Here is a 23756-nt window from a genome sequence, read left to right on the forward strand (position 1 = left end):
AGAGAAAAAACCTTGGATTTCTCTCACTTTTATCAGATTCTTAGTGGTGGAAATATAAGTTAATCACCATTAACTCCCTTTATTGTCAGTGGAGAGAGAGGCAAAGTGTCTAAGAAAGATGAGATAAATTGCCTTCCAGGAGGTTACAGTTTCTCTGCATTGACTTATAAAGGAAGCTTAACGTGACATGTATAGACTTAGGTCTTAGCCTAGGGGTAGATGAGAGATGAACCCCATCCATGACATCGTAAGTCATGGGGCATTCAGATGTTATATTGATTTATTTACATAAATACTTTTGAATAATCTAAAACAGCAGGGCATGTACTTTGCTAACCTGTGCTGCCATGTAAGTTTTTAGTCTCATGATTTGTAACATTTATTTTTTACATCTTGCTTTAAATGAGCTCTCCAGGGCTGATATTTTTCCTGTGTATTTGTACAACACCTAGAAATACATTACTGTGCCTCATTTTTCTTCACTGAACAGCTATGGGATTCAATCAATTAAATAAACTTATTGGTTAAATGGGTTAATTATTGCAAAACTGAAAGTTTCCTTTCAGTCGTCATGTCCCAACAGCAGAGACTTTGGTGATGGGTGAAATGATCTCGCCAGCCAGAGGGCAGATTAGCCAGGAAGTTTGCCACTGTTCATCACAGGGTTCAGTTACACCAGTTTGGAGTCTCAATGAATTGGGGTGGGGAGGTGCTTCGCATTGGCTATGTGTAAGATCCAATTAAATAAAACATCGTCACTTTGACTTAAGTTACTGTGGCTGTATTGACTACATCAAAGCTAGTCTGCTTTATTTTGTTTAAAAATACATGTTTCAATATTTGAATTAAAAAAAAAAATACTTTTGAGCTCAGTCATTTACTTCTGGCACCTCATTCTATTCTCATGTTATTTGTTACTCCTAACCCCTTTTTGCAATGATGTTTTTTAAAGACACTAATTTTTTTTAGGCCTTACTTAGTTAAATAATGCTATACACATGAGTAGATCTGCGGTATGTTTGTGGCTATTCATGTGTTTAAAAGGTTCTGAAGTACAAAAGGATTGAGTTGGCTTTTAAAGCTCTGTGAAGAAAATATCACATCTTCTACCTTTACCTTTTGAGATCCAGCATTCTTCTGAGCACTTTTGTAACGTTTCTTACTGTTCCATAATGCAGTACACAAATATTTGAAACTCCAGAAGGAAAAAAGGGATGGAATGCTCTACATTTCACTCATTCCTATCAGTCAAGCTTGTACCTGTTCAGGTAAATTAATAGTTTTCACTGAACTGAAATACTACTGTATACATACCTAATCTAAAAAGTCAACAAACTTCTATTTGGTACAAATAAATGAAGTAAAGATGGTGTGTTTTGACTCTGCACACATAAAAGCATTTCCGGCTTATAATAATCTGATTTATTGAACCAGAAGCAGAAGCTCGTGGGAAAGTCTGAAATACAGCAGGAATGTAGAGATGAGTTTATTGTATTTTAAAAGGTATGTGTTACTTTTAATTATAGTTTAAATAGATAAAAACATAGTAGTTTGCGCCCACTTTTACAAAAATACTTAAGCATGTAAAACATGGATGGGAACACAGCTTTTCCAAAGCACTGACTCTGGATTAGTGCCTAACTCCAACTGAGAAGACAGGGGTGAGGGCAGTCATTCTGTAAGTGGCCTTAGATGCTATGGTGCTTGGCAGTGCAATGGTTCCAAGCAGCGTGCCTAACTCTGGAATAGTATTCAAGGCTCTGGCTCAGTTGCCAGCATGCTCCTGGAAAGCAGATTTGGGTAAGTTAGTCTTCTAGATTGGGATTCATAGCAGACAGGATGCTAGCACAGAGAATTTTAATCCAGCTGGTCATAAGCACCAAAACCAGTATGTCCTAGCTCTGTCTTGTAGACTGCAATTAGCCATCTCTGTGAAATAAAAGCTCAAAAAATTCCATGTCCTTCTTGAACTTTGACTTGTCGCTCTTCCCATTTTCTCTTCTATAGCTGAGTGATTAGAATACTCAGCAAAGTTCTATACCTTTCACAGCCCAGGAAGGTTTGACTCAATACCTCCCATATTCCAGGACAGTGTGCAGGCATTACGCCGGACTTTTGTGGGGTAGAATAGATTCCTGACCAGTGTGGCTTAGAGAGCAAAAATAATTTCCCACAAAGAAGTTTGACTCTACCGCCTCACAGTTATCGCTGTCCACTAGGTTTGATGCTCGTTCCTGTAATTTGGCAGGACTTTAAGCAGTCATTTAAATATGACTGGAGAATCGTCTTCAACTGAAGGTGTTTATTCTTGCAATTGAGTAGACAAATCGCTAGGCTGGAGTCAATCTCTTTTTCTGAATTTGATTCTTTCATTCCTATCAATTCAAAGGTCCAGCTTCAACAAGAGCATTACCAGCTCTTCCTCATAATAGCGCATAGTTTGCTGGGAAGGGCATCCTCCTGCAGTGCAGGGAGTTCAAGCTGTAGGGTTTGGTGGAATCCAAATATTTATTTTCTGGTCAACTGCTATCAGTTGATAGTATCGTCCCTTTAAAACTAAAAGTGGTCACTGCTTTGAGAGCGATTTAACAGGATGCAGTGTTATGCAAATTAATTAGGTTTGCACATTCTTTGAAGATTGGATTTGTTAGAGGACTTACCTGCAGAATGCCTGTTTTCTCAGTACCCTAAAAGTCTTCATCTGGAGATACAGAAGTTATCTAGCCCAAACCAAAAATAATACGATATCCAGTGGGACAAGTGTAAGTGCCTCGGGAACTTTCTGCCTGAAGCCTTCAGCAGAAGTTTGCTTCCAGGCAGACTCTTCCTAATTTGCTGTCCTCAACTGTATATGATAAAATCCCACCTCAGTGCCACTTCAGATACTTAACTGCTTCATTAAATGTTTTTGATAACCTCACTAGGTGTCTATATAGTAAATTTTTAGATTCTATTACCTACCAAATGTGTTGGCTTATGTTAAATTAAATTCTCACGTGAAAAAAGAAAGAATGAGAGCACTGTTGCTGGGGACACTTTTTAGATTGAAAAAACATTTTGTAAGATTTTTCAAAGTACTAATGAGAAAAAAAAAAAAAGATAACAATACTCCAAGAAAAAATATTATTCAGATTTAGGGCATAATATTGCCATCATCTTATTTTTCTTGACTTGGATCTTATAGCACGAGGCTTCTGAAATAATAGATTCAATAGAAAAGAGAGACAAATGAAAAAAGGCGGCTGGTAAACATGGCAGATAGGAATCACTTTATCTAAACTAGGTATTTAAAGTTTACTGAACCTTTATTAATAAGTCACATAAGCTCCCTTTCTAATTCATGTAGGGAATTAAGACACTCTAAGAGGAAAGTGTCGTCCAGACATAGGTGCCGTGTCCCACCTTTGATGTGTGAGTTGGCATATCACGGAAGGGAGAATATTAATCAGTAATCTGATTTAGAAAATCCCTTGTATTTCTCTGGTCCTATACTATATATATTTAAAGAGATATGTGTAATTGTTACAGCTTAGAAATAATAAACATACTAATTATGTTGAAAATCATGTTGAATTAGTAATAAAATTTATTAAAAATCAAAAAGTTCAACTCTGGGAAAGAAATATGTATTTCCTGAAGAAAGCTCCTACTGAATGTATCAGTGAGTAGCATTGTATGTTTTTAAATGAAGAAAAATTGCATGAGAGTTAAAAGAATACCATAAATCATCTTCTAACTAAGGAGTATAAATTCATATATTATTTCTTCAATTTCTTCAATTATTAATTTCTATATGTCCTCTTGGAGCTTATCACTATGAAATTCAACAATGTTCTTTCCACAAGAATTATTCATGACAGATTCCGAAAACCAGAGATGACTGAGACACACAGCAAAGCAGTGTGGAATATTCAAAAGTGTGTTTCAGAAAGCCCAAATATATATTCCACTGAAAGCCAAGAGAGCTGAAGCGTGAGGGGAAAATAAGACAAACACAGCTGACCAGGGAAATACAGTAAGCAATAAAAGAACGGATAAAGGCATGCAAGACAGATAAATCAATGGGGTCATCGCTGTGAGCAGGGATAAACAAGTCTAAAAAATAAGCAAATAAGGGGATGATCACAAAAGCCAAAATTGGAAATGGAGAGAAAATTGCAGAAGCTATAAGGACAAACAATAACAGATTTCACAAATATACGAGGAACAAGAGGTCAATGGGAGAGACTGTCATCTCCGTATGTGGTCGGGAGGGTAAGTTAGTGGCAGAGGCTGCTGGGAAGCCGACGCTGCCTTCCCCTCGGCGTGCTCACTGGAGAGACCACAGGGAGCATGCCAGAAACAGAGACAAGCATCCTGGAGGCAGAATCTGAAAAATTAATGAAACAAAGGATGAGAGCGGAACAGGTTAAGAAAGAAAAAGAAGAAAATAGGGCAGCTAAACAGTAGGCTCCAGGTCTGGTGACCTGTTTCCCAGGTTTCTGAAAGGCGGATTTTTTTTTTAACTCTCTCGAACTATGAAGTCTATAGTACATGAGGTATATATAAGCTATATGAGTTATATAGTTGAAGAGCAGAAGGAAGCCAGTGCAAGACAGTATTCTCAAGGTTTTATAAGAAAAAAGCCATGCAATGATAGCTTTATAAACTATAAATCCAAGCACAGGCAAAACCAAATTCAGGGTTGTAGAGAGAATGGGCAGCACATTGGTACAAACTAATGAGGAAAGAGTTTACAAAAGCTGAGTCGGAGTTAACTAACATAACTGATTTCCTTGGAAAAGTGACGTATTCCCAAGTCTGTAGTGCTGGACCCAACCCTTAAAATATACAAATGTTTGTTTCTGTTAGTTGCTGATGTGTCCTCAATTTTGATTTTATAAGCAAAGGCACTGAGAATAGATAAATAAAGTGAAAAAACTAAAGTCAAATTCACAACTGTACTTGAATAGCTGAGTTGCAAATAGTTACTTAATGTGATTTTTTAAAAGCATCAAAGCCGGTCAGGCAGCTAACTGGCATTGATTTCCATTGCCAGTTACGCACTTTCCAGGGAGGCCTGAATCCCAAGTAATGTCTTAGATTCTCACAAACTTTATAAAATGTTGTGTAGAAAAGCATAAAGCCATGAAAAAAAAATGAAAGATGACCAAAAATGGCAATGACAACAATTTATTTCTACCTTTGACCAATAATTTGTTTCTAAAAAGTCATGCAGTTATACTTAGATGCCAAATACAAAAATTAAACAACAGTTCAAAACAAAATAGATATATTTGATATCCTACTGTGTTCTTCCCCAGTTCCCAGACTATTGTGAATTCCAAAGGGGATTGTTAGATGAAAACTTTTGCAAGTATTTAGTGTTATTAACTGAACAAAGATTGGGGCAGGGTGGGGTTAATGTTCTGGCTTTAATGTGACAAAATTCAAGTTTACGTCATCTCCAGTGACCAAAAATTTTCACAGTTTCACATCTTGATGGTTTTAGCTCAGAGCTGCCTGAAGTGTCATCTTTACCTCTTATAATGTAAGAAATGAAATCCTGGAGATTTCTGGGGCTAAGCCTACTCACATCTTTGAAAATAAAGATCAGGATTTTGAGAAAATATCATTTAATGATAATGGCATTGAAGAAGCTATAGTGAGGCTAATATGCATCACAAAGAGAAGGAACAGAAATCAAGAAAGCAAGACACATCCACTCAGTAAATGTTATCCTGTCTGCTTAAATCCCATTGAACTGATATGCAAATTTCTAAAATCTGCCTGAGCCCCAGGCTGTGACCCATTCCTGTTTTCCAGGATGCAGCCTCTGTTAGGCACCTAAATGAAACAGATTCCTCCCTACTTATCCAGCCATTTCCCTGGGCACTACATACACTGAAATTCCAGTTCTAAGGAAAAATTTGCCTGCCTTCTCTCAGAGCTCCATATGGAGGGTTTAAATAGAGAGCTCCTGAACCCCCATAGCACTCCCATAGGGGAGAAGCCAAAATAAACCTGGTGTGGTCAGAACTACAACAGTGCTTCTCTTTTGCCCCAGGTTTTAGGCACTGTCCAGACTGATGGAGATAGAACTTCTCTTTCTGCCCTGACTGTGATGATGTGGGATATTTTCCATGAAAATAAGTCCCACCTTTCCTCTTGATTCTGAGCAGCTGGGTCCTGACCAAGAGGAGGACTCACAGGACAAGAAGCAGGACAGTCATTTGGCAGCGAGCAGTAGTGGTGGCCTAGGGACAAGTATTTCCACTGTATTTATAGGTTTTACATTGAAGCATCTTTGTATAGAAACAAATATAGTCCAAAGAGAAGACACCAGAAGCTCAGGCCTCCTCTTTTCCCAGGTTTAGGGCTCTTAAATTAGTGAAGGTTTGGGCTTTTGCTTGCCTGCTGTGTATCAGACTGAGTTTCTTGCAGCCAGCTGCACAGGGGCTCACCTTCTAGAAGAGGATGCTCTTCCCTGGGATATGCCACGCGACCTGCTGGATGGAGCATGGTCCCAGGATCTGGAGGATGTAGGTCTATTCCCCCGTCTAGCCTGCACCATTAGGCCTCAACTTTGGTGTCGGTGTCTAGACATATCCTGTTAGGACTACTACCCCATACCCACCCCCAAATGAGGAGGATTAGAATCTGGCCAGCTGGAAGTACTTAAAAGTTACTCAGTATTTTTTGATAGTGTTAATGGAGGGAGGTGTTTAATATAGGCACACTGGATTAGACTTTAAAGACACCTATAGTCCCTACGCAGAGAAAGAGGTGTCTGTGTTATGCAGAAAAGGTCTCCCTTAGCAGGTTTTCCATGATGAATACCATCTTTTGTGATTGTGTATGTTCCTTAGATATGTGTGTGCCAGGCAGATCGAGTCAGCCTTCCTGTGAACAAGTGCTTTAAAATTTAGGTAAGACAATGGCTAAGTTCAGCACTTAAATAAAATGGTTAGGCACTTAAATAAAATGCTTGTTACCTAAGTAGTGGTTTAAGTTACGGGGTTGCATAGCTGCTGGGATGCTATTAAATCAGATCAAGATCACGAGCATGCAGACACCACAAAAAGCGCATCTGTAGTACTACATGCGGTGAAACCCCCTGTTTTTCAGTGGTCTGTCAATGGAATATGAAGCATTATTAGAGTGGAAGAAAATGATAAAGATCCTCAGTGTTTTGTAATCGGGATAAAAGGAACAAACATAACGTAAAAGAGGATGTTATAAGTAGATATGCAGAAAGGGCTAGAAAGAACAGTTTAAATGTCCCAAAACTAGTTAATCACAGGATGAAGACTAAAATCCAATGTAACTTGAGTAGCATTTATAATCACACAATAAAAAAGTTCAAAGAGGAAGTTCTTCAAACAAAAAGTAATTTGTGTGTGCAGTCACTCCATGTAGGAGGTTATAGGGGTTACTCAAGGGTGATCACATTCAACAAACACAGATTATATGACCTTGGAGAAACAGGTGGCTACTCTGGTAGAAGACTAGAATTCTGAAATGCTGTTTATGTTACAGTGCATTAAAATGATCGATGAGGAAGTGGTACTCAACTTTGAAAAGTTTGACTTCCTTCACTGACAGAGGATTTTGTTTACTGTTTGATTTTTTCCAATGTGAGAACACTTCCAACACTGGCCATGAAAACTGTTGGTTTTGCTTGCGTTGGGGAGCTTGCTTTCCCATTTACCCAGCCTTGCAACATATAATGGAGCACAGCAGTGGAGAATTTAAGAGCAATTAATCATTTATAGTAATAACAACAAACAACAGTGTTAAGAATGTGGTCATATTTTCATTATTTAAATAGCATTGAAACATATCTTAATTGCACACAATCAAAACCTTACTGAATATTATACAATTATGAAGCGTTGCTTTATTCCTGATTGTTGTACTGATAGCTAACAGCTAGGATAAGACTGCTGGTTTTTAACTATATTCATCTGCCTTAGGAAAGATTGTAACATGCAGAAGAGAGAAAAGAATGAAAAGGAAAAACATACATTTGTATCAGTTCTGCAACTGTTATGCTGGCATGTACGTGTGACACTTTCAGGCAAATAATGGTTGTTTGCAATTTCACACATTTTGTAAGTGTCCTTCCCCTTGGTCATTATTGCCTAAGCAGCATTTTAGTTCGAAAAACATGCATTTTGAGAACAGCAACTAATCATGGTGTAGAATTAGAATATATGACTAAATGACATAAGTTACACAATCTGACCTACAGAAATCTGCAGGATAGTGTAATAATTTGCATCTCTTTTTTTTGCACAGTGTTTATGGCTGTCCTTTGGCAAAAAAACGAAAAACACAAGATAAGCAACCCCAAGAACCAGCCCCCAAAAGAAAACCCTTTGTGGTTAAAGCAGACAACTCGTCGGTAGATGAGTGCTATGAAACTGATGGAACAGAGGAGATGGATGAAAAGGAAGAGGAAGAAGAGGAAGAGGATGAAGAGGAGGAGGAATATTCTGATGATAATGAGGAGCAAGGTGACGAGGAGGAGGATGATGAGGAGATAGATCGAGAAGAAGAAGAGGAGATTGAAGAGGAAGAGGAGGAGGATGAAGAGGAAGGTGAAGATGTGGAGGATGAAGAGGAGGAGGAAGAAGAGGAGGAGGAAGAAGAGGAGGAGGAGGAAGAACGTGGTAATAATCCGAGTATTAGTAAAAAGTAAACAATGTGTGTTTTCTGGGTTAATCTTCTAGTGTGGTGTGTGAGGATTTAGCTGTGCGGTTCTCATTAAAGCTAATGGAAGTCATGCAGTTAAATCTCTCGGCTCCACACTGAAAATATACCCCACTGTGTTCTCTTAACATTTATTTTAATAAGTCTGTCTTCCAAATATTTTTTAATACACCAGCACTCACATTTCAAACAAGGAGGGTGGAGGTGTGTTTGTGCTAAAAATGTTTGCATAAAATATAATCCTAGTAGTGGATTAATGCATGCAGTTACCAGGAGAATATTCACGAAGGTACAAGCAAAGCATCAGCTACAGCTGGGTGCCTGTACTGATCATTTGCAAGTGTATTTGCTGGATCTGTTTATATAATGTCAATGGTTGCCCACATAAATGCTGTCACAAGTTTGCAGATAATTTTTGTGAGCAAAAATGGGCCTCTTCCCTTTGAAAATTTTGCCCCATCCTTCCCCCTACCCCAAGAAACTAGTCAGAATGAACTATTATAATATACTTTGGTTCTTTGAGACTTGAATGCTGTGTACTTTAGTTGATTCTATTAAAAATATAGAGAGTGAGAGGTTTACATAGATAAAGTCCTTCTAAAATTCATATATTTTGGTTTTCATACCATGGCATAAATGCCATTTAGACATACAGGTCACTGGTAGTAACCAAATTAATGTAGTAGCAATGTGATTAACCTATTCACCTTTCTCTTTTTTGGGATATTGGACTCTGTATAACCAGTATTTTCAAAATATGTAATCAGTGTCCATTTACTCAAGAGTCCATATGCTGATGACAGACATCATAATGCACTGGGGTGAAATGAAAGAATCGTGCAAAAATTAATGAGCTATCTAAAAAGTATTTTGTTCCCATTTCCAGGGAACACGTTTTTGGTTGGGTAGATTCACCTTTCTAACCAATAAATATATAAGAAAAGCTTTCAGCACTCCTCAGTTGGATTCCTCTTAGGAACCAGGTATGAAAGTTGTGTGACTTTTGTTTCAGCATTCTGTAAGGTCAGATCTTAAATCTTATAGAAAGACTTCGGAAGTATTCTTTCCATTTGGGCAAGGTGGTGGCCAGCTGGGTGGCTATAAGCATTTTCTCAGATATTTGAACCTGTAGCATTTCCTCAATTGCTTAAATTTGCCAACAAAATTGGTAGAGCATAAATGGCCAATCTTAAAAGTTGCATGAGTTTGATGCAACAAGGAAGCCACTTCCTTTTGCAGGGAACTCTGCTGTTTCAGAACCTGGAAGAGAAGCTGTGTTAGATCAGGCTGATGTGCAACTGCTATTGCTATCCTGATGGGCAAGTGCAGGATGTCTAGCAGTTTCTTTAAGAGATAATGGTGACTGAGTTTGTTGGTGCTTAGGTTATGGTGCAACTGCTGCTGTGATTTCAGCTGATGTGAAAAACTTTGAATCTACACTATCAAAAATGATAAAAGGAAAAAAAAACCTAAGCAAAACTCAAGAGCTCAAGAAAATTGCTTCTGGCAACCTAGCAGGCTTGATACTCAGTTTACTTTTACTATCATAATGAAACACAGTGGTTTACTTACTCCAACACAGTTACACATGCAGTTAGTGGTCCTAATCAATCTACAGAGGCTGACATTGCTTTTTGACTGCTTTCCTTCCATATATAGTAGGCTGTGGTTAAGAACTGCAAAAATTTTATAGAGGTACCTGTTTTAGCTGCTCTGCATATTACATGGAATTAAAACTTATATAGGTCAAGTTTTTCTTAGGATCCCATGTTATTCCAGTAATAATACATATGTATATTAATAAATATATATATGTTCTATGCCAAATATTAGTCATTGAGAAAAAATCCTCATAAAATGGGAAAAGTGATAATAGAATTTTATAAGAAAAATATTTCATGATCTTTTGAGAATCAACGTAGTAATCACTATGCAACAATCCCAGTTAGAGCACAGCTGATTTACAAGAAAGAGTTACTAGCAATTGATGAGGAAGGTAGTATGAGTTCCTTATGTCTATGCCAAGGAGTGGAGAGTGATAGCAATTTGTTCTTGGTGAGGTCTAGAAGCTAATCAATAAATCAGATTTTTTTAGATAGTTTATTTCCTATTGATTTCGATAGGGATCCTGGTGTTTCACTTTCTTCTGCTCATAACATAAGCAGCTCTGGTGGAATTTGGACTGTTGATTTTCCAGGGAAATGAAGTGCAATCAAAGTTAGGTGTTCTAAAACTACATGGTCTGAATATGGCACTTGCCTTTATCTATTGACTATATGGGAAAATTAGGTCTGTCACCTCTGAATTTAGTTGTCTTAATCACTTGCTGCTCACTACAATGTAGATACTGTAGTAAACCACCATCCATCTTTTAAGGCACCTTAGCAGAAAGTCTGAATGTGTCTTAAGTGTTCTTATCCCTAGAAACAAAAGCAGAATTAGTCACTGGACACCAGGATGCCTGCACAGTTCTCATAAAGCTTTCTGTCACTTGTGCTGTAGATTATAGCAGTTCAGAAAATTTCCATAAGTAACTATGGACAAAACAGTTAAAATCATAAGTATCAGTGATAGAAGAATTCCATCAGCAAGTATAGGGCTACAGAGCCAGCAGTTAGTGGGGGGGAAGGGAAGAGAGGAGGAAGGTAAGGTATTTTACCGTTTCTCAGACGAAATTCAGTTTTCTGTTAGAAAAGAGTAAATCCTGTGAAACTCAAATACCTCACTGGCATCTCATTGCCCATGCTTTTGTTAAAAGCAAGTGAATTTTGGATGGGATTCTCAGAGGATAGAGATAATATACAGGTAATATAGGTATACAGTTCTTACTGAAAATACTTGGACATTCACCGAAACCATCTCGGCCTTTTTGAAAATCACATCTTTCTAGCCTCGTCACTGATAAGCTAAAGGACTTGGAAAATACAGATGTATCCTAAAGAAACACTCTTACAAATCTCAAAATACCAATTTAAAATAAAAAGAAAAAAACCCCAAACTTTTTTAGATGAGTCCCAAATTCTGTGCTCATATTTCTGTACACAATCTGTTGAACCAAAATTAATGCTTAAAATTCCCCAGCAATGGCCAGCATATCCTCTTTAAATTTCCATTAAATGTACTGAATCTCTTTGAAGAACAGATATCTATCCATCTATCTATGGATAGACTTGAGAAGCCCTTATGTTCAGCACCACCACTAAAGAAAAGATGAATCTTTCCAATTTCCCTTATATCCCAGAAAGGGCAGATAGATGACCTGTGTTATGATAACCTGTAAATTGCAATACAAATGTGAAGGAGTAAGAGAAAAGGCTGCTTTTGGAGTGCCCCTTCTCTGTGATGGCAACTGCTGAGAACCTTTGGACTGAAATCTGAAGGGTGCATTTGATTTGCAAGGCAAACTGAAGTACTTTCTCCCAAGAAGACCTCGCTTCAGGTATTTGGGTCCCAAAGACTGTTTCACAAAGCTTTTCTATTATAGAAAGAAATCTCCGTTGGAGGAGCTCCCGGAACAGATGTTCCAAGGCACCATTTAGCCCATTTCACATGAAGACATTCAAGATGGCTTGTACTCCAGGTATTTCATAATCTGCCAGGGGCAGGAGGAGTCAGGCTGATTCTAGACCTAAGGAAATTTGATACTTCAATCAAATCCATTTCACAGATGATGCTACAAAAACTATTGCAGTTTCCCAAGAGGTGAAATGGTAGGATGTATAAATCTTTTAGACACTGCCTTACATTTTCTAATAAACTCAAGGTAGCTGCCATATACAATATACCAATACGTGGTACTGCACCTAATTTTTCAGGTGGAATATACTGCAAAAATAGCTGTAAACCATAGGTAGCAGTGTATATTCACAGGAGACATAATACAGTTTTAAAAAATAAATGAAAGCTAGCACATGGATGTAGAGATAGATGTTCTACCTGGTTTTGCATTTCTTTAAATTGTAGGTTTTTAAAAATCTGGTAATATGTTTGGGGTTTTTCCTTCACTTGCATGAACTCGACACAGACACGTAGGCCCTCATAATTTGAAATCCACCTATCAGCTCTATTAAGATTGTTAGTGCCCTCCGCTATCTTCCTGATCCCCTCATCAGATTGCTTCTGAAGCACTTACGTCCTCTGAGCAAGAGGAGACGCAGACACCAATCTAAAGGTGAAAGAAGCACATGTGCTGGGGAAACTGTGGTGGCACACAGCTTTCCAGCTGTGCTTGCCTCTGAAGACACATCCTGGTAAAATAAAAACGACAGATCTATATTAGCCAGGTTGCCTGTCCAGCCTGCTGACCACTAATCATATTCATTTATTTAAATATTAGCAGGAAAGTGGTCATCTATTTGGTGAACACAGTAGATGTTCAGTATTCATCAGAGCAGAGAGCTAGACTCACGTGTACCTTACAGGCAAAACAACTAATAGAAGAAAATTATAGCTTTAAATTAAGAGGCCAGAAAGCATAATTTCACTGCTTAGGACAATGTACATGGGAAGAAGTGCATTTTCCAGGGCCAAAGAAGACTAAATAAATACCTGACAGTTTCACAAGGCGAAGCAGATCTTAACCCTTTGCTAATAAAATCTATTGCTGTATTGTTTCACCTCCTTCATAAAAGAAGATACCCCATGCTTAGGGTATCTCACCAATAACAATATGAAGAACAGAAAAAAATAGAGTTGTAGTTGGAAGACATTTATCCTGGCCATTGTGTTAGTTTCCTCTGGATAAGAAGTTAAAAGTTGCCTTTCTGGTCTAGTTACAAAGTGCTCAAGCCTGGGAGTGGTTGGGTCAAACCACAGCGTAAGAACTTTTACTGATGCCTTCTTTCTGCATTGAAGATGCAAGCATGGATTGCAACACGTTCTGCTGTTTAGCTGTTTATATTATTTCATATAGAGACATTCAGATTAAACATCTTCTCTGAAAATTTTTGTTGGAAATAATGCAATTAAAAGGTTTGGAACAGGTAGTTCAGAGCTGGAAACCTCAAGGTTGTGGCGTAGGGTGGGGAAACAGCTAGCCAGTAAACACCGTCTGGATACTTCTAGTTCTTGTGGAAAAAGTTCAGATCTGTTTGTTACAGTTGTTACGTGTTTGTGGTTGGTTGGTTGGTGGATTGCTTAAACATGACTGCAGTGTTAGTTTAGTCAACTTTTGCTTGCTGCTGTGTTCCGTGCTTAAGGTGTTTACTCTTTGTTGCTTATAGACAGTATAATTTAAGAGCATTATTTAAACATTATTTTTGAATTATCTGAAGTGAGATTGGGCCTGATACTGAGCTTGCTTGCATCAGGACAAGTCAAGTATTAACTTTATGTCAATAGAATTACATTTACGTGAGGTGGTGTTGCATATATCATACCTAACTTTTTCTCCCCTTGAAGAACTATTTTAAAAGATTTCCTTCTCTGTGAATGTTTAACTCAGAAGCTCAGTAAACCTTCCAGGCTGTGTCTAGAAACTTACATGTGACTTTAAGCAGTTAGTAGCCCTCTTCAGGTTAACTTCCATGTTTAAAGTTAGGAATGTACGTAAGTATCCTTCTGATGTAGAGGTTTGCATGTTTAGCTCCTTTCCTACAAATAAAAGGCCTTAAATGATAATGTGAAATATCTGATCCTTCAAGAGCAAATGATTCAATTATAGCTTTATGCAGTGTAAAGAAATTATTCACCTTTGATGAGACAGATTATAGGTCTCCACCATACACAACTTCTGTTGTCGTAAGCAGAAATTCTGTAGAGGACAAGGAGTTCAGGATCTGAACTGGAGGCCGTAGTAAGAGCATCACAGAACACATTCAGCACCACGTCTGATTTTAATGATGCTTCATCCTGAATCTATTTTACATAGCATGGGGTTGCTTGCTTGTATTTTTAATTCACTAACCCTTTCCTTCAGTATTAGCTGAACATGAGATGTTGGGCCCATTGTAATGTCAAATTGTTTCAGGGCTTATGTGTGACCAAACCTTTCTCTAGTCTTGCCAGAGCGGTAGGTCTGGAAAGGAACCATATATCTCAGCGGTGCTGCTTTGGATTCTCGCAGATTGCAATCCTCAAGAAGAGGCTGCACAGAGGTTGCCTTTTCTGTATTTCCATTGCATCCTTCTGTCTGCAGATAAATGTTGAGTGGATCCTTGATTTTGCCTCTTCCATTTGTTGTCTGGCAAGATCATATAGCAAAATTAATTCTTTCTGGAATAAGATGGATTGGAGAAGAAATACAGAGCGAAAGTGCTGTAGCCTTAGAACTGTATTCCTATTCTCACTCAGATTCTCTGTAACCAGTTTATTACCAATTATCTCCTGGTTTTGGCACAACTGTGCCAAGAAGCTGGTTGCTTATATGTTTTAGTGCTTTAAAGAACCTATAGTGAACTCAATTATATAGCAGCTCTTTGCATCCGTATTTGCAAACATAATGACCTGATGTTGTAGAAAGTCTCACATTTGGGATATGGCACTTTTGGAAACATATTCACAGGTTGTGCAAAACCAAACTCTTCATGTTCTCTCTTTGAATTCCTTTGCCTTTCACAGCACTACTTCAAAGACTGCATTGTCCACACTGTGCTGCAGCTTACACAGAGACCACAGACTCTGTATGAATCCTTCTTGACACTACAGATGTAATGATTCTTAAAAATAAGTTTTGTTTGGTCAGTGTTAGAGGTTTCTATTTTTCCTCTTGTGTTTAGAGTGCAGCTCTAAGGACAAATTTTGATCACCCTATTCATTCACAATTCCCACCGGACTTACAGTATTTGTCCTGAAAGAGTGAACACAAATGGCAGCTTTTCACCCTGAAAAGCAGAGAACCTTATTTGGTAGCTGTAGGAGTTAATTTTCCACTATTACAGTTCCTCCAGGAGATAATAAAATGAAATAAAATTCCAGACTGGATTGATCATTTCTTCTGATCCATATCTGTTCTCATGGATCAAATTTACAGTCCTGGCAAATGCCTCAAGTCACAGAAATTTTGTTTAACTGAAATATATAAACAACAACACTAACAAAGCATTCTTTTGAAACAAAAGCACTGATGTATAATGAACATATATATGTAAACCTGAGTACTTTTTATTATGGAAGCATTTCCTCCTCATTTTACAGGTCTCGGAACAATTCAGTTTTGTTCTTTTGTCACCTGTATCACATATGACATAGTCCTTTTATACCATAAGAGATACTTTCCCTTCTGTGAATTAATGTATTTTACAGCTATTTTTTGAGAGCAGACCGTGGGAGCTACAATTAGCGAGCTGGACAGCAAGGAAGGCCAAGTCATTTAGCAGAAGACAAAAAGGACTAATGCTAGAAAAGAAACCACCTCAAGAAGTTTGGTAAAGGATGTTAAATAGTAATTAGGAAAGGCCACTGATGTGGTTGTGGACTCAAGCTGGTTTTAGTCACTGCTGTTAAAATCCCCAGAATTATTTGGCAGATAAAGGCTTCATGCAGAAAGTACTGAAAATAGCCAGTCGCTAACACTAAGCATGTCAGGTATCCATAACACCACAGTTGGTTTTTTTAATGTTTTTTTCCAAGGCATCCCTGGCAGATATTATATGCTGTGTGCAGTAAATATTACTGTTTTAGCAAAATTTTGCGGTGGCTCTGTAGGAGAAAGTTTTGCCAGTTAACAAGATTGACAGCTCAAGACTTAATGGGGCTTTATTAGGTGAACTCATCAATCTGATAGTTCTGTCATCCCAAAAGCTTAATTTTGCAGGCTATACTGTTAATAGGAAGATTAAGTAAGAGTCTTTCTGTGACACTAAAGGAACTCCACAGAAGAGATGAATTTACAGTTACAAAAACAAACAAAGCAAGCAGGCATTTTCTTCCTTGTATTACGTAGACATTGATTACTGACAGTAACAAGGGAAAGGTCTGTGTGGCATGAATACTTCCAGTCACCTAACACAGGAGTGTTTGCAAAGCTGCACAGGCCCATGTCAGGCTAGGGTTATGTCTTTACGTTTTCCAAAGCACATGTGGTGAGATTCCTTACTTATCATATACACTTTTAAGGCATGCCATGCCACTGCTTTTCTTCTAGTTTCTATTGTATAAAATCTATTGTTTTACCAACTGCCTCAACTTATTATAGAAATTCTATATAAACAAGATGCATCTGCTAAACAGTTTCTTGGACACCCTGTAAAGCACTGGGCTGAAGTCTTTACAGAATAACCCTTAGCTGTCTTTATATCATCTGCAATAATTAAAACATCATTCAACTTTAGAGGCTGGCATCCAAAAGAAAGTTAAAATTTGTTTCTATTGCAATATGTTGAATAAAACTTTGCCCTCAGATCATTAAGCGTGAAATATATTTTAAAAAGTGACACCAGAAATACAGAATGACAGATAATTATTACCAGACTGTTAGGAATAGGGCTGGAGTCGGACTTACAAAAAGTGTACTAATGTTTATATTAAAGTTTGTTTAGTATTTAATGAGAGCAGTCTGTGGATGTCCTTCTCTGAAAATACAGCCAGAAAGGGCAACTTTTAAGTGAATAGAAACTGGAATCCTTTCTTGGGAGCCAAGGATCCTCCTACATTTGATGGAGCAAGATAAATGTTTCAGAACAGAATGAAATAGAAATTCTGCCCCTATCTGTAACTCAGGTACCCGAGTTAAGTGTGAGAGGTGATGCAGGAGTTCAATACCACATTTACTTCTTCCCCAACACAGAAGGTTAGCGGCTAGACTGGAGACTGCTTTGCATAAGCAATGCTCTTATGCTTTCTGCTGAAGCTCCATCACACCCTAGAAAAAAAATTCAAGAACTGCAGTAGACCAAAGGGGGTCATTCTTCTGGGAAAGTGGGACATGCTGGGTTCCTGTCTTTGCTCCAAGGACACTCTAACCGTCTTATGAATTGACTGCTTAATATTAGGTTACAAAATCAATCCTGGGAGCAGGGATTGGACACTACATTTCTCTCTTTTAGGCAAGTGCCCTTGTATGATACGTACAATAAAGACAGTATATTTTTGCATGACCCAAATAGCATGAAAAAAAAAGTATAGGTTTTATGCTACTCTTGTGTTTTCTGCTTCCTAGTGGAGCTTGCATCCAGTCTAGTTTTTATTGTGGTGACTAGCAAACTTTTTTGGGAGATGTGGTGTTGGATCCACTCAAACTGGGAGAGCTTTTACTCTTAGTCTTCCAATTCTTTAGCAAGTCACCTACTAAACAAGGTATTTTACCTGGAAGATGGGTGAGCGGGGGTGAGCAGGGGAAATGAAGGATGAAACAGGCAGTTCTTCCCTTGGCTATAAATTAAAGCAAGGCAGACAAAGCAACAGCTTATGGAAAGCCTTTTTCTTTCAGGTGTGTATCAGAGCATACCTACCAGATTGGGTCTCTCTGGGAACTTATGTATGAAAACACCCAATGTATAGAATCCTTCAAGGCTTAAATGGCAGATAGGTGGAGAGCTTCTTAAGGCTGGAGCTGTTTCGGTACACATAGAAGCAGAGCCTTGAACAGTTGATCTGTGTTAGAGTTTAGATGTCTGCCAGGTTTAAGCCACAGATGAGAACAGGTGTAGTTGTATCACCAAGAGAAATAGAAATGTGACTGTTCCTTTCTATACAACATGCCACATGAGAAGTCCAATCTGAAAGTGATGTAGAAATTGCTGCTGCTATTCATAAGATTTTTTTAAAGTGATTCATGTTGAAATGCCCATTAAAGACAAGTATGATTTTAAGAACGAATTTGATTCAATGGCTGGAGGATCTGCTGACGCAGAAATGGAAAGAACAAGCTCCAAGTGTAAAAGGGAGTACAGGACTTATGCAGGAAAAAAAAAGAATGCAGAAAGACAAAGAAATTATTAGGAGGTCAGCATGGGAGTACTGCAGAGAGCAAGTGAAATATGCTGTTAGGATTCCTTCCTGGGACAGCAGGAAATGACAAAGATGTGAAAGTTGCAGTCTAGAATTTGCATTATGCAGAATCTTTAAAATAACAATAAAAAGGCTTTAAGAAAGAAGGATAATTTTACAGTATAGCTGTATATATACAGCTATATAGATACCTGTATATACACAATCAGGACTAGACAAAATACCCACACCACAGGTGATGCAGCACAGTACAGTTCTTTTCTGTTGTTATATTTTCCCCTCCCTAATATGTGAGTATTTTCCTACAGTTCATGATGTGATGTAAATTACTGTGTCTTTATAACATACTGATGGAATTTTATATTTATATTATTAAAATAATTATAAAAATATTTATATATTTTTAAGGGCTGGAGGGAATGTCTCATGAGGAGCGGCTAAGGACTCTGGGCTTGTCTAGTTTGGAGGAGAAAAGGAGGCTGAGGGGCAACCTCATTGCTCTCTACAGCTTCCTGAGGAGGGGAAGTGGAGAGGGAGGTGCTGATCTCTTCTCCCTGGTATCCAGTGATAGGATGCGTAGGAATGGTCCAAAGCTGTTCCAGAGGAGGTTTAGACTTGACATTAAGAAGCATTTCTTTACCGAGAGAGTGGTCAAAAACTGGAACAGGCTTCCTAGAGAGGTGGTTGATGCCCCAAGCCTGTCAGTGTTTAAGAGGCATTTGGACAAGGCCCTTAATAACATGCTGTAACTTTTGGTCAGCCCTGAAGTGGCCAGGCAGCTGGACTAGATGATCTTTAAGTCTCTTCCAACTGAAATAGTCTATTCTATTCTATTCTATTCTGTTCTATTCTATTCTCTTCTATATCACTGTCATTAGTAGAATCAGAACGAGACAAATGCAGAGCACTTTTAAAAACCCAACCAACAAGTGTTGACACTCAGAGGCTTTTTATAATATGGAAAACCAGGATTGTTAAGCTAGACTTGATCTGTGGAGAAGATACAAACAGTGATGAGCCAAAATTACTAACTATTTAGAAATGCATAACTAAAAGTAATAGCAATGTATTCATAAAAGAAAGAATAACTGTCCTTTGGCAAATATGTGTTTTGCTTGAACCCTGCAAATTGCACATCACTGAGAAGATAGGCAGTGTGGAAATAATGTACACAGTTTATCTGAGTTTTAGGAAAGGATTTGACGCAGTTCCATTTAATAAGTTCATTTTGAAATCATAAAACATAATACAGCAACAGATACAAAGGGACAGAGGGGAAAAGTTCATGTTGGATAGGTTAATTCCATGGGCTCTTAAGTAGCTCAGATACTTCAGTGTGCAGAAATTTGTTAATGAGACTAGAGCCTAAAAATAATCATACAAAGTGCAATTGAAAGTGAACAATATGTTAGGGTGATTTCAGTATGAATCACCTGATGACTACTTGAAGAAAAAAATAAAAACAAAAATAATTTCAGGCAGAAGTAGACGTATTGACTTTATCTCATGTACATTACTTTTACCAGTGAACTCCAGCAAAACAGGTTCTGAGCTGAACCATCTTGAGACCAGACTCAGACTGAGGTTTTATTTTTGTACAGTGTAAGATTTTCTCTGTATCTACGTGTGTGTGGGTGTGCATGTATCTTGGAAAACTGGCTATTGTGGTTATTTGTTTGATTGATCCACTCTGTAGTTTGTTGTTTCTGTGAGCCAGTTGAGTAAGAGTTTTAGCAGAGATGTCGTGCACTGAGATTGTGCCGCTCTAGTCAGTTTAGGCACTGTGAGGCTGGCTACGAAGCCACTGTCATCATAGCTGGCAGGTATATCTTTAGTTGGAAATATATACAAATATATATAAATATGTAGGTGGTTACATTTGTCCAGCAAAAGTTTTCTTTGTATGAGACACCAGCTTTCATCATCAGGACAGATATTCCAGTGCACATCTAAACAGCAGTGGGAAATCCCTCACAGAAATGAGGAGCTGACAGTTTCTACAGTGGTGGCACTGTGTGTTCTTTAGGTGGACAAGTAGTTGGAACAGCCTCACTGGAAATATCTTTGCAGATGCAGTAGTGACAGAAAACGTTTTTTTAGATCTGTTACCATAGCATACATTTCCTGCATTTGACAGGTCTCTGGTACTCTAATCTCCTTCTTAGACATTTCCAAACTCATAGGCCATCTGTACACGTAATATAGATGGCAAATAAACAGAAGATAATAAAGAGTCTTTGTAGCTAGCTAAGAGCTAGCTGCACCATTGAGTCACCATTTTCTGTTTTTTGAGGTCCACTGTATACGTGTTCTTAACTGACTGGAGTAGCATGGTTAAAAGAATAGGTTCCTGTTTGCCTTACTCATTCCTTCTGAAGCTACAGTTAACAGTGTGCTTTCCATCAGTCCCAACTTACAGATTCTCCTGCCTTGTTCCCCGTCTCTTCAATCACAGTAATCAAAGACTGCATCTATGTGAGTGAATAAAACAGACCATAGTCCACTCATTTAATGCTGAGTTCAACAGTTGCATGACTTGAGTGCATACAGCTAAGCTTTTATCTTCCAAAATAGGATCACCACATTCAAACTCCTTCCTGGGAATGGTCCCTAACCAGCACCTCTGCACTGTGCCTGGTCATTGCTGGAAGGATGTTAAGTCACTCAAGTCAAAATCATGCCAGGGCTTCACTAAGAGTTTAGCAGTATGAATAATCACATGCCACTGCTTGGTCTGGTGTTCTGTCCCTAATTAGTTTATACTAGAATGGCTATAACCAAAGAAGCAAAGCACCCTTTGTATTTACTTTCTCCTTATTCTATGGAGTATTACTCAGCCTTCCCTGTCACGAAAAGATGGGAAATGAGGGAAGTGTAGATGAAGAAGCTGGATGAGGGGATAAGGAAAAAAGGAACAAACCCCCTAATGAAAAGCTTTATATTTCGAATGAAGTAAAGTCTGGCAGTCGTGCACATAGAAGTCTTTGTCCTTCCAGATCCCTTGGCACTGAACTCAGTGAGGGAATAGAAACAGAGACAGGAAGAAGAAATTTTGAGGATATTCTATTTAGCAGTTGTCTCATCCTCTAGAACGGTAGTAATGTGTGCCTCTGTCCCTTCTGCCAGTTAGGTCAGATTATTATCAAAGTACAAACAGGCTTCCTTTGATAATCAAACACAACTAAAAATAAGTAATTAAACTTATAATGGAGATCAGACTCATCCAATAAGATATGACTCTCTCCATGTAACTCATGCAATCACAAGCATCTATCCCATCCAAAGCATCCATACTACCCCATTCACACCAATCTTTCCCTATATAACTTTGTCTCTGTCTGCAACCTGAACATACCTCCTTTTGGGTAGCTCCTTCATTCCTTCCTCCCTGCAATTCCTACTGTGTCATACTAAAGATATTGATGAATTTCAACAAGGAGCAGTTTGAAAGTTCTGAGTAAAAGCAATTGGGATAGGATTCATCCCATCAATTTCATTTATAACCGAGCAAGAGAAATAGTCACTTTTAGGGAATAATTCAGCCAATCTACTTTAGATACCTAGCTTAGGATGAGATAGATCACATCCCAGGATGCATGTTTTTGTCCAAGGCCTATAAATGGAGTCTAGATGCCTAGTTCATATGGAGACATGTTCAATATGGACATCTGCATTGAGTCAGAGATCTGAACTGAAACAAAACCAGTGAAAAGAGATTATGTAGTCCTATAATAATAGTTTCCAACCTGTCTTTCTCAGAGATTTGTATGTGAGAAAGAAAATGTTGGTTTATGAACTGAAAATGTGTTCTTCGGGCTGCATCCTTTGCAAAGCAATGATCATGGAGAGGGGTATAGGTAGGGGTCACTGTCTCCTAAGCAGCCTTTGGAGTAGCCCCATGAGAAGCTCATATCAAGAGCTGTCTGAGTGGGTGTTCTCCCACCAGTGCAGCTGGTCCTCTGCTCCCCTGCTGTCTTCCTGCTGCATCTCAGTATTTGGAGAATAACTTTGGCTTCCTCATTGCCTGCTGCCCTGCTGAGCCGTGGAAACCTGAGAGAAAGCAAGAAACTACCATACTCTACTGAGTCATTATAAGGATACAAAACAGAATATCTCCCCTCCCTCATATAGCCTTCCTGGAGAGAAGAAGTAGGATGAAATTAATACCAGTCATCAGCTAAAGCCGTCTCATTATCTGCCCAGACAGAAGTCAGGTTAAAACAGTTAAGGGCTGCCTGAACTTGATTCTCAAAGCATGGACCAGATGGGGATGACTGGCTAAATTGTACTGCCCTTGCAAACCCAGCATATCCACTTCTGATCACAGATATATTCAGCAAGTTCCTTCTGAAACCTAAACATACGCCTTCATACCAAATATTGCAGATACTGCAAACCAAACAAGCAGGCTTCATACCAACCAGGACCTGTAGGTCTGGTTGGGATGCCTGTAGGTAACTGAAAAGTACTTTGTGCTCTCTGAGGTGGAAAAAAAAATCCCAAGCATATTAATTGGATTTTGACTTTTTGGAAATAATGTTTGGCTGTCAGGATGAAAAGACTGGAGACTGTAACCAGAAGGCTGCGGGAAGTGATTATTCCCCGTTACTCAGCACTTACACTGTTGTATGTGGAGCACTAAATCCAGTTTTGGGCTCTTCAGTACAAGAAAACATTGAAATACTGCAGTCCAGTGGTGAACAACCAAGATGATTAAAGAGCTGGAGCACATGATGTACAAAGAGAGACTTGAGAAAAAAGGGTTTGTTCACTGTGAGGAGGAGAAGGCTAAGGGGAGATCTTATTCCTGTCTTCAGCTATTTATAGAATCATAGAATCATACAATAGTTTGGGTTGGAAGGGACCTTCAAAGGTCATCTAGTCCAACCCCCTGCAATGAGCAGGGACATCTTCAACTAGGTCAGGTTGCTCAGAGCCCCGTCCAACCTGACCTTGAATGTTTCCACGGGTGGCGCATCCACCACCTCTCTGGGCAACCTGTGCCAGTGTTTCACCACCCTCAGCGTAAAAAGTTTCCTCCTTATATCTAGTCTCAATCTACCCCCCTTTAGTTTAAAGCCATTCCCCCTTGTCCTGTTGCAACAGGCCCTGCTCAAAAGTTTGTCCCATCTTTCTTATAACCCCCTTTAAGTACTGATAGGCTGCAATAAGGT

The 23756-nt window shown here is 38.6% G+C and overlaps 1 protein-coding gene across 4 annotated transcripts in view; it reads left to right on the plus strand.

The window, feature by feature from the left end:
• The window catches only part of MYT1L (myelin transcription factor 1 like), a 130332-nt gene that overhangs the window by 17608 nt on the left and 88968 nt on the right, over positions 1-23756 (plus strand). For all 4 annotated transcript variants that reach the window (XM_019471083.1, XM_019471084.1, XM_019471082.1 and 1 more), the window contains exon 4: positions 8281-8651. In XM_019471083.1, coding sequence (XP_019326628.1) covers positions 8281-8651 — 371 coding nt within the window. The remainder of the gene's footprint in view (positions 1-8280; positions 8652-23756) is intronic.

The sequence above is a fragment of the Aptenodytes forsteri genome, unplaced genomic scaffold, assembly GCF_000699145.1.
Source record: "Aptenodytes forsteri isolate BGI_AS27 unplaced genomic scaffold, ASM69914v1 Scaffold94, whole genome shotgun sequence".
In the NCBI taxonomy this organism is placed as follows: domain Eukaryota; kingdom Metazoa; phylum Chordata; class Aves; order Sphenisciformes; family Spheniscidae; genus Aptenodytes; species Aptenodytes forsteri.